Source organism: Protopterus annectens, chromosome 4.part1 (assembly GCF_019279795.1).
Source record: "Protopterus annectens isolate FY-2018-M chromosome 4.part1, PAN1.0, whole genome shotgun sequence".
Lineage (NCBI taxonomy): Eukaryota > Metazoa > Chordata > Ceratodontiformes > Protopteridae > Protopterus > Protopterus annectens.
In genome coordinates this window covers 381,412,523-381,424,962 of record NC_056734.1, presented here as the reverse complement: position 1 = coordinate 381,424,962, position 12,440 = coordinate 381,412,523, and the positions used below count along the sequence as shown (strand labels likewise).

Below are 12,440 nucleotides of genomic sequence, written 5' to 3'. Positions count from 1 at the left end.
AATGACCTTTCTAAAACAAGAAAGCATGCTAAAGGTCTATGCGCTTTTTTCTGTTACTCTGGCAAAACAAAGTAAGACATACATTTACTTGAACTGCTCAGAATAAGTGACCCTCATCTGTCATATACATCAACATTTCTTGGCTCAAACTTCCTGGCATTAGCCATATATTAACCAAGAGAGTATTTTCTAGGTGTACAATGTGGTTTCTGTGATTCAGGGTTCACTGTTCTGGTAGTTTGCACATTTGTCATAATAGTGTTGTAGTATGAGTGAAATAACCTGTTTTATAGTAATCTGTTCAGCAACCATATGAAACCCGATCAGTCTTTTCCTTGTTTTCCTGCTTAACTGTCTGTTTTCTCCTTCATTCCTTCCTTCCTCCCGTTATTCTAAAATGTTACCACTAGGAGTTTTATTTATTAGTATTATATCTGTGTTAGTCTTATGTTAACCAGGTGAGACCCACTAGACACAAGTGCTTGTTTTCACAGGTGAACAGGATGTTTTGGCCTAAATACATGAGCTGAGAGGCATGTAGTAGGCGCATGGATGTTACAGGAATCAAACCCAGGTCTACAGGATGTAACTGGTATACGGGTTCTTGACTTCACCTAGTACATTTTTCATATTGTTAAAGCATGATAATAGGTTGACGCAGAATAACTTGAAAAAAGTTACATTGGTTTGACATAAATGAAAGGAAATAATGAAAGGCTGACACTTGTTTTATTTCCCACTACATTTAGCATTACCTTTCATCCATTTATTAGAGTTTGCACTTCAGCTTAAGATACAATAGATATAAATGTGTGCAGATTTGCACGTACCTTTTAATATGTATTGAAGTGTATACAGTTGTGCAGCTTTTTGTGTGATCTCTAGCTCTCTTCAGATGACATACTTACTGACATAAATGCTGTGTTAATTTACATAAAATATTCCTGTATTGTGGTTGTCAGAGGCCATTGATCATCACACTACTGTAATACAGAATTTTTTTTCTCTTCCTTGCTGAAGTGTGGGCGAGACCCTCTTAAAAACTCTTGAAAAAGGGCATGTGCCATGCCTCCTTTCTTAATCAGTCTCTGTAGGCTGTATAAGCTACAATGGGATACTTTGCATTGATGTATAAATAACCGTCATCTGCTTTTTGCTGCTGCCAGTTCAGTTTCTGTTAAGTTGTCCATAGTTTTTGTGCTCTCTATAACCACTGCTACCTTTCTTTGGAAAGAATTTTCTCAGCTTAGTCTGCTGAAGTACTTTTTTAGGCCTTTACTCGATTCTTTAAAAAAATGTTGCTAACTGAAAATAGCAATGTTCACCTGTCATCAGCTTGTCTCTTACGAGCTTATGAGATGCTCTTCTTTGTGATAGAATTTGCTGTGCACACTAGTAGGAGTACACAACTGTCTGCACTTGTGTTATGTGTACCACAACGGTATCCTATGGACTGCATGTATAGTATGCCACCTGTGAGGCCTTCACAAGGTCAGCAGCGAAGGAATGGCAAGAGGTATTAGTGTTCTTACATGGAGACCTGCTGCGATAGCAAAACCTGGAAGATCGTGGAGTGTCTTGTCATGCAGAGAAGATGCAAATACACAACATAGATTGAGGTCTGTCAGTAGCTATTTAAATTGTGGTATTCACAAATCTGCATATTTGTTCCTCAGCAATTATTTATGTGATATTTCTGTGCATAAATTGTATCACTTGCCTCTGGCTGAATTCAGAGTACTTTGAACTATAAAATGAGGATATTGCATGAAACCTTACAAAATATTTACTCACATTATAAGATACTTACCCAAGGTCAGTATCTGCATTCATCAGGAGAAAGAGTTTAATGAGCAGACCTTTTTATTCAGCTGCATTATCCACCCAAGTGAAAAATAAATGTTGAATAACAAGAAGCAAAATAATTTAATCTGTTTCTTACGTTATAAATTTAACTATGTTAACATCCCTTTTCCAAAGAGAAAAAAGTGCAAGATTTGAACTGAGAGGCTTTATATAAAGCATGTTTTTTTTGAAAATGTTAGTATTATCCTATTGTCCTTCAGTCTAGTATTGAGGCTTCACTGCTTTGCCATTCTTGAGGCCATAATGTAGAACTGATACTTTTCTTAGCATCGCACTTATCCATATCATAAATATACCTAAGATATAAACAGATACTAACCGCATTTAGCATTTATTTACTATTTTAGGTAATGATTTGAATGACTATAGCTGAGGCACTTCTCCCCCAAAGGTGCATTTTGAAGCTACGCGATGGATTCCTTCCAGGGGTACAACAGAGTAGAGTTTGTACACATTTTTGCTAACAGTATTATGCTGCTCAAAAAGATTAGTGGAAAGGTCTGAAAAAAATGATCTAAAACTTAAAACTCCAATCTTAGTTGTGGGAGAAGAACAAAATAAAAAGAGTATAGTATAAATGCATGGTTTCCCGTAACACCTACTAATATTTAACATTAAATCATTTCAAGACACCTGTGAAAGTGTGTGTGTGTGTGTGAGAAAGTGTACTAGACAGTAAATCTTTTTTAATGAATTCAGTATTTAGTTTAAAGTGGAGCGTAATAAAGTTATGCATGATGGTTATTTCTTAATGTCATTTCATGTTGCATGCTGCTTCATTTTTTGTTCAAAGCTGCCTAATATGCTTTACTAAAAGCTATTTTAACTGCTCTTTTACTAACATGCTCCAATCCTGGCTGTTAGAAAGACAACGAAGAAGGAAGCTGGGCACAGGTCAGTTTCAAAGCCGCTGCTTACATGTTCCTGTATATGCTTGTGTGGCAGCATTACCACAAGTTTTCATTTTGTGTATATGTTTGTGTGTGTTTGGTGACTATGTGATTTTGCATGGGCCTGTGTCGCATTCTTAGATTTTATAAATGTAATTTCAGAACATGAGATTATACTGTGTGAAAAACAGGACAAACAACAAAGTATAATACATTGTAGCAATAATTTCTTACCTTTTTCCCTCCAGTGCTTCTCTTTTCAGTTTGCACTCTAACCTCCAATGGGTGTGGCCTGAGCCTTTTAAAAAATGAAGTTACTGCCTCATGATACAAACAAATATTCATATCTCTAGAACAGTGTTCCTAGAAAACTGTCAAGGGCAAACTATTCAGCACGGAGTAATCTTTACAATGGCTGCATTTCACCGAGTTCTAGGTCTTAAAACTAGATTTGTAAGCCACACTAAACACAGTAAATATTAATTTTTGTAATGTTGTTTAAACAACTGACAATTGTATCATTTCAAGCAATGCACATACTGCTAGCAACATTTTCTTCATAACAGCTGTGAGTTTTTGTAAGAGTTTAAGCAATTCTTTCTGTGTCACTGTGGGTTGTTGCGGGTGGCACAGTGGTGCAGCAGATAGCATTGTCGCCACACAGTAAGAGGTTCCCCAGTTCAATTCTTGGCTGGGGTGCCTTCTGTATGGAGTCTGCATGTCCTCCATGTGTTCATGTGGGTTTCCTCTGGGTACTGAATTTTCCTCCCACATTCCAAAGACATGTAGCAGGTGGACTGGACATTTTAAATTGGCCTTGGTGTGTGTGAGTGTGTGGTACGGTTCAAATATTGCAGCAGGACTAGCCACCCGGCAGTGTAAATCATGGCTCTAGATGATTGTCACTGTTGAAGGGACAACCCTAACCCATGTCCAAAAATGGGAAAAGAGGTTGTGGATGGCTGGATTTAGAGAAATTTGAAAAGTATTACTATACAACTAAATGGCTTACAAGTAATATTCAATATTTCTTTAGCTGCATTAAACAGAGGTCAGATATCAATATAGTTGTATTTGTAATCATGTAAGATTTAGGATGAAATCTTCTAATACCTTGTATGTAAGTTGTTTTTGGAATTATTATTCCAAATATGAACAGCCAATATTTGACACCTAGACATGTCAGTAGGAGGTAAATGCAGAAACGTCTGTAGGAGTCACAAGGCTGTAATGACATAGTAGAAAAACGAAGTGTACAGATTTTCTAAACAACTTAATTGCAGACATACGAAAGACCTAGAATGCTGTCAGGCTTACCCTTTCATATTAACTCATGTCTTTTTCAAATAGCTGTATAAAATGATTGCATTTTGATGCAACATATCAAACCACAAAATGCAGAATAATTTTTATTGCAGTAATAGAGTGTTTCTTTCATACACATGACAAGGACTGCATTTTTAAGAAGGAATTGTCTGCAGAGTTGGTAATGTTTTTGATAATGTTTTTGTGTATGTATAAGGGAATACTCCCTCTTGTCCTTAGGTGTTATTTGTCACTGTTATGTTAGACCGAGTGCAAGCCACAACATTTCTGTTTAACTTCATCTAATAGTTAAGTTTACAGTTTTATCTTGCAGGAAAAATGCCAATCATTGCTGGGAACAATCCTTTACCAATGAACCTAACAAAGTGCAGTAAAAACATTTAAATATTCTCTGACCATATTCTTTTATCAGATTGTTGAACAGCCCTGTATTGTGAGGGCTTCATTTTAGGCTTCTGTCTCCTTTTTTATCAGCAACTAAATTGATCTTGAATAGTTTTCCAGTCAATTTGAAGATATTTGAGATTTAAACTGCATATCTGAAATGTTTAAAAAGGTATAAAAATACTAAAAAGGTGATGTAAAGAGGTCACATAATAATTGTTAACAAGCACTAACAGAAGTTCACCATAACTCCCCAGCCCTCCAAAAATGCAGTTTTTTAAATGCATGTAAATTTTTCTTTGGTGAGCTTATGAATGACGTTGATCATCTGATTGATAACGACTGCAAAGAAAGTTTATTCAAGATAGATGAATAAGACTGATGTTTTGATAAAAATATAACTTTCAGGTTTTATACTTTCCTCCACATTCTGACATCCTTAAAATTACATACAATAAGCAAAAGGGTACAATTGTGCATCCTTCTTCTTGGGGAGTGAAGCAGGCATTATCTTCATAAAAAAGTAATGTTAATATTTTGGTTAAAAAAATTGATGACTCTGTGGTTGAGTGTTGATCATCCTTCAGTCAAATACTAATAGCCTTTGTGAGGTAAATGCTGCACAGTTTGCACTTTGTTGTGATTCGCTATGTGCTCAACATTTTGGTCGTAGCGTTTTGCTTTTCTTCTGCAAGTAAAGGGCACAATTCCTTGTTAGCATTAAACCTATATTTATTTTTTTCATATATTTTTCTGTTGAGAACTGCTGACTAAATGAACCCCTCCCTCAGCTGATTGATTCCTTCATCCACCATCCTGTTTGACTGCAACACACCACATTATTCTTTGGGATGGGGTCTTACCTCCCTCCCATGGGGATTTACATTATGATTTCTCTGTAGATCAGTGGAGGATCAAGAATTGCTTTGTGGAAAAAATTATTTTGGCATGCTAGATGTTTTATGCCATAACACTCTCCCTTTCTTATTTAGGGACGTGGCTCCTCTGATAAATCTAGTGCCTGCAGTGCCAGGCTAGGGCATAGCTGCATTTGTGCACTACTTCGACACTCACCCTATTCATCAGTTTATTTCCTTCTGTGCTGCAAAACCCAGGTTTCACTGCTGGTAGTGGCACAGACATCTAGCCTGTTTCTTTCTTTCTTTCTGGGCTGGGTGTATGGAATGCAGTCCAGTCATTTCCACGTTCAACCTGCTTGTCAACTATCTAGCATACTACTCAAACTAGGCTAGAGACAGATTGGAAGTTATTGTTTTCATTTAAAACTTTTATCTGTGGTTTTGCTTCATAAATATTACCTTATGGTTGTAACATATGATAGAACATTGGTGACCTTCCTCCTTGAAATCAGTAGTTTGATTTACATTCTCCACTAATAAGTATCCTGCAAGAACATGGATAATTCTACATTTAAGAATGTGTGATGCACACAGTCATGAATCACTCCTGATACTTGCATGAATGCTTCTCCAAGCTCACTATATTTTCAACCCAAAGTGTTTGGATCACAATCTTTGCATTTGATTATAACATTTTATATTTACAAGCATACTTACTCCTATGGCTATGAGATAAACTGAGACCTGCATTGGTATTTTATTGTCTCTGTGGGACAGACTTGATGTTAATTTCCACAATTACCAATGTTCCTCGCCTGCCACTTGTGCATGTCATTATATGTAGCATTCTGCATACCTCATGGGTAAAATTATGGCAGGCTTCAAGAGTTCCTTGTGTGGGAATGAGCAGATAGGTCCTCCACTCACCCCTGGTTATAGTTCAGAGCATCACCACAGAAACAGAGCTTTAGAAATAAAGTCAAAACACATTTTTATTTAGGCAAGTCTGATATTTAGCCAACTCTCTTTTAAAGAAACGTCCTTCATTAAGTTATCATTTATGACAGGCAATCATACATTTACATAAATGAAAACAAACCATACTGACATATTTTCAGTTGCAGACATTATACATCACTTATAATCTGTCTGTTGTCAGTCAAACATTACATAGCTGATTAAATTCCCACCTTCCCTTAAACCTCATTCCTCCTACAAAACGTTATTCTGCATGTATTGTTCCCACAATTCCCATTTGTTTCTCCTATGTAATTTGCTCCTACCCTCTTCTAAAGATCCCACATCCAGTTGTTTTATCTTTGTTATTATATTCACTACTTCTAGTACAGTTGGTTTAGACTCTGATTTCTATTTTCAAGTAATTGCTTTTTTTTGGCAGCCACCAGAATTAAACTAAGCAAGGAATTACTATGTCTAAGCAATTACGATTCTTTATCACAGCTGAAAAAATGAATTCCTTTGTTACACCAATTTGCTCGCCCAGTATTTCTGAGAGTGTAGTCTGCAGGGAATTTCTTTAAAGTCTGCCAACTCATTACACTCCCTAAAATATGTTCCCAATTACCTCTTTCTTCCCCTTCAAACCTCCAACATTTGCAGTCTGCCTGAGGAAAAATTCTTAATAGTCTGCTAGGGGGATAGAAATACCTATGCAAAAACTTCCAAGCAAAGATCCTAACTCTTCTAGACTTTGTTGCATATTTGGGAGCCATGTATGCATCTATATCCCCCATTGTTTCTTTGTGAATTACTGATTCAGTCTCTCTTCCCAATCCTTTCTAACCTTTCCTGCCTGCTTCATGTAGTTATCTCCCTTTTTAACAGCATATTCTACTACAAACTCCACCCGTGCTTGTCTATTGGTTAGGATCCTCCCATTGCTTTTAAGCTACCTCACCTGACCTCATACTTATCCTTGACCTTGACCTTGCATAGACTCATTCTTATGCAAATCCACCATTACTTTTGGACGACAAGAGGACCAGAGTAGGCCCATCTCCCGCTCCCATATTGGGGAGGGTGAAATGTTCTAAAGTGCAAGCACCACATGGCCCATTACTGATCATCTGAAACTCGAGGCTGAACGGTATGATCCCAATGGTGTCTGGTCTCAGAATGGCAGAACCTAGGACCAAGAGCCTACATCCAAACTCAGTTGGCCTGCCTGTCCTGGTTGAGTAAGGTCCCTCAGATCATTCCACAATAAAGCCTGTTTGACTTCAACTGGCCCACTGTTGTGTGCATTTTCCTAGTACCCGATACCTTGTACATGTCAGTTGCCACACACCTTTATGTGGTATCATATACAGGTTTATATCTTTGGATAGCAGAAGGTTTGGTGGTCGGTCTCCTTCTCTCAGGCTTTTTGTGAAATTCGAGGATTCAGAGCAGATCACATCTGAGCTGGATGAGAACATTACGTTCATGTCTTCCCCTGCTTTCTGTCCATGGGATGCTTTCATTGAAGGAACAGCTTGAACTGGCTTAAAGTCCCTGTGATACTTTTTAAGGAATTTAATTTTCAGGGGAATATATCTGGGCAAGAAGTCTGCAAAGCTTCAGGTTATACTTTCCAATGAAGCAATTCATTAAGGGAGCTATTCATGTATCTTGGAGGCAGCCTGACTATCCTTTCCGCTTTCATGAAAGCAGATACCATCTGCAAAACCCTTCCTGAACTGTCAGTCTTTCTTTTCTGTACTTTGAGCCTAACATACATGCCAGAGACCACAGCACTTTGCCACAATGCTACCAAACAAGAAACCAAAAGCTTTATATGGTAAGTGGGAGCTGTGCCATACTGGAACTTAAGGTCCTCATCTATTCATATCACATTTCTGTGTTCCAGTCACACTTGAAAAAATCTGGCTATGGAAGAGCTTAATAGAGCCTCTCAGTTAAGGCTCAACTTATTTAATGGAGATGGTCTTTGATTTTGAAACTTTGAAAATCAACTTTTTGCCTGCTACAGCTTTGTGCAAACACTTTTAAAACCTTTTTGTTCATCTGGTAAGACCACTGGACAAATTGTCCCTTTTCAGGGACGACCTGAGAGTGCTGCACAGTAGACAGCTGAAGGTGGATGGAATCAAACCCTGCATCCTGAGCACAGGAAGCAGCATATTAGCAGTCAAGAGCTTTGATCCTCTGCACATAGTACAGAACAAGATTCTGAGTGCTTGTTTCTGAGGGCCATGGCACTCAGAACTCTGATGGGGATTCCCTGAAGAGAATACTGTGCATCTCCTCTGTCAAGGGCCTTTCTGCCCATTGTACACTTAGATAACCATGAAACAAGCAGCCCTTTCAGCAACCAAGGAGGTACTGAAGTGTTAATGCCTTGCTTCATCACTATCCTGGCTGAGTCACCCAATAAAATGACCCCCTCATTGGTGTTCCCTCCCCCACTCCAGTCCTCATTTAGAAATATCTGTGTAGGGGATTCTGGGAGTTGAACAGTTAAAAAGGGCCTGGTCAGTGTTCACCATGTCCTGAAGCATATCTAAACAATCTTACTTTGGTTTGTGATTTACTGTGGAGTTGACTGGTAAGAGAAGTTTTCTTTGAATTGATATTTTATTTGTTATCACTGTTTTTCACTGTTTGTAGGTAGGAAGGGCTAGCTTGCTAACAAGATTTACTTTGAATTATATTTTGTTGTTTTACATTTCATGCATAATGTAAAGGAATTACAACTTTTGTCTGGCTTGCAGAACTTATGGTCAGAACAACTTACAACTTTACTGTCCTTACTTTAGTATTTAGTTGTATATTGCTCATGTGATTTTTTGTCATAAGTTGATTTAAGTTCTCTTTCAATTCAGTGGTTACTGCTTTTGATTATTTTTTCTTTTACAATATTTTATTTGTTTGAAGCTGAATATGGATTTCTTAAATAAGTATGCAATTAACAAATTGCTAATGCACAAGTATCTTCTTCAGCGTAATAAATGCTGTGCATATTTAAAGGTAACAGCTGATAACCCTAGTGATCTGTGTTCCTCGGGTCAGAAGTTCGAAAATTTGCTCACCATTGTTAGAAGTAAATCTAGACTTAATGATGATGATTGCACTTGCGCAGTTGGCATGGCTAGGAGAACTGTTGTTTCATATATTAATGACTGGACTGGTGAACTAAATAATGTTAGGTATAGAATAAACAGAAGACATTTAGGAAGTGATGCAGCTATTGTCTTCAAAGATCTTTCAACCCCTATGAAACAAGATGATGCCACTGACAACTTTGGAATTCTGGACACAAGTATTCAGCAATATGAGGATCTGGTTTGTTTAGAAGGAAACAAAGAAAGAAATGAAGACGTTCACAGCAAATAATAAAGAAGAAAAAGAAACTGATTAATGACTAAAGGAAATAGAATATGTACCAAAAAGGACACTGCTTTGTTATGTAACACACAGGTTACAGGGAATGATAATATTTTTCTATCAGAAAACCTTCAGTCTACATATAAAGGCATAATTTTTCCAAAAGAGAAGGTAGAAAAAAGAGGCAAGGGGCAGGTAAGAAATCAAAACTGAATGTGGAAGGATTGAAGAACATCACTGTAAGAAAAAAGAAGAGAAAAACAGATGTTGACTACATGGCTCAAGCTGTGGATTTACAATGCCAGCTGGATGAGAATTTAATACAGAATGAAAACAGTGGGATTAATAAGACTAATGGTGATGAAGATCTATCCTTTATAACAATAGATAGAGCAGATATTACTGGATTAGAAGCTGAAGATTCTTCTGAGCTGGCCAGCAACGATATTCTTGTAACTGGAGATTCAAGATTCAATTACTAGAGGAACTGATACTTATATTTGCAGATAAGATAATGACCATCGAATAGTGTAATGTGTGCCAGGAGCAAACATAGAAGATGTGAGACATGTCTTGGAATGCCTTAATGTAAGGAAGTACGGATCAGTTTTTATTCATGTTGGTACAAATGATGTCATCTGAAAGGATTCTCCAACTGTAAGTAGGGAATTGACAGCACCCTTAGATAGTATAGCTTGTACTGGTGTTAGGATGTATTTTTCACAAATCACCAATAGAAAGGATAATCAGGTCACTGTGAATGAAAATATTTCTTTGGGTAAATACCTATATGGAAAAAATGTCCTGATTAAAAAATGGAAATATGTAAAGCATCCATGCTTAGTTTTTGGGCACATGTGTTCAAAGAGGATGGCATGCATTTATCAAGATCAGGGAAGAGAATTTTTATAGCAGGTATTTTGAGTATCTGACAAACAGTAGACAGGATTTTTGCCAGTTCAAAAAATTTAACAGTTCACAGATAGCAATATTCGATGCATCTCTGATGGTTCTTAATGCTAGGAGCATTAATAATAAAGTCTTTGTATTGGAAAATTTGCTACGTTCCCACAAGATTGAAGTAGTTGTTTGTGAAACACGGTTAAAGAACAATGACTGGAAACCAGTTCTGTTAGGGTATAAATGTTTTTACTGTAACAGACATTCTAACAAAAAATCAGGTGGAGGTGTTATGATGGGGATTAAAGATAGCTATGAGACCTGTGATTATTACATGTTCAGTGATAACACCAATACTATAGACCTTGTAACTGTGACAATAAAGACAACCATGGAACATATAACAATTGCTGGAGTGTAGAGACCACCAAAGTGAAGTGCATATGTCCTAGAGGAATTCATACATTTCTTGCATGAAACACAGGAGGGAAGAATAATATTAGCTGGGGACTTAAATTTACTAGAAACAGATTGCAATATTGATTCAACAACATTAGTAAGGAAATTATTCACAACATATATTCAGGAACAACAATTCTTCAGATTGTAAAAAAAACCTACCAGGGGACAGAACATACTAGACATTGTTTTTGTTCCTAAAGAAATTACTGTTACTTTAAGACAAATTTTACCACTGTTGACGTGCAGTGATAATGGGGTTATAAAGGATAATTTGTTGTTAGATAATTCTGTCAAACTGAAATCTAAACTAATGTACAGAAGGTTAATTACAGATTGTATGGAAGCAAAACCGTCACTATGTAAAATTAACTGGAGTGAGGTGTTCAGTGGAAAAACTGCAGATGGAATGTGGAAGGTTTTGAAAGAGAAATTTTTTGAGTGCAAAAAAAAAAAAATGTTTAACATCAGGATCTAGGCATACAAAATCAGGGGGATATATTTCCATAAGAACAAGATATCTGATTAAGGTAAAAGACAAAAAATATAAGAAATTGAAGAGAGGTTGAACTACAACTTTAAAAACTGAAATAAACAAGCTGGACAAACAGATTAAGTATAGTGTGAGATAAGATAAAGAAAACTTTGAAGAAAATGTATACAAAGATATTGAGCATAATAGGAAACCTTATTTTAGATACATAAGATGTGGAAGGAGTAAGGACACACAAACTGATAAACTGTGTGCAGATTCTAAAGTTTATTCTCTTACACAACAGATTATAGATATATTTACAAAATCTTATGCAAAACAGTTTGGTGCCACAAAAGGGGTGATAAGTTGTCCTAGTGACATCCAGGTAACCCCAGATACTGGAATCAAATTAGATTATATTGAAAAAGAACTGTACAAACTGGATCCAAACAAAGCACAGGGAAGAGACGGAATTAGTAACAATGACCTGAGAACACTTCAGCAAGAACTTATGTTACCATTATATCCATTATTCACTAGGTCATATAAATATGGGGAGATTCCTCAAGACTGGAGACATGCACTTATTAAGCCTGTCTTTAAGGGAAAGGGGAGTAGGACAAACCCAGACTCATACAGACCCTTAAGCCTACTTTCATGTTGTGGAAAAATAAAGGAGAAGGTAATATTCGATAAGTTATTGTAAGAACTGGATAGGTTGGGACTTGAAACCATACATCAGCATGCATATGTTGAAAATAGATTTATTACCACCTCTAACTTGATGTTCTATAACAATATAGTAACAGCTATGAATGAAAAATTGTGCTGTGATGTAATTTATATAGATTTAACGTCAGCATTCGACTGGGTCATACACAAAACGCTGATCAATAAATTAGTACAACTAGGTATTGCTGTACTCTTGATAAG

General features: G+C 36.7%; 1 protein-coding gene across 1 annotated transcript in view; it reads left to right on the top strand.

The window, feature by feature from the left end:
- The window catches only part of PPFIA4 (PTPRF interacting protein alpha 4), a 1,641,692-nt gene that overhangs the window by 1,478,838 nt on the left and 150,414 nt on the right, over positions 1 to 12,440 (top strand). The window contains exon 24 of the mRNA XM_044070202.1: positions 2,731 to 2,760. Coding sequence (XP_043926137.1) covers positions 2,731 to 2,760 — 30 coding nt within the window. The remainder of the gene's footprint in view (positions 1 to 2,730; positions 2,761 to 12,440) is intronic.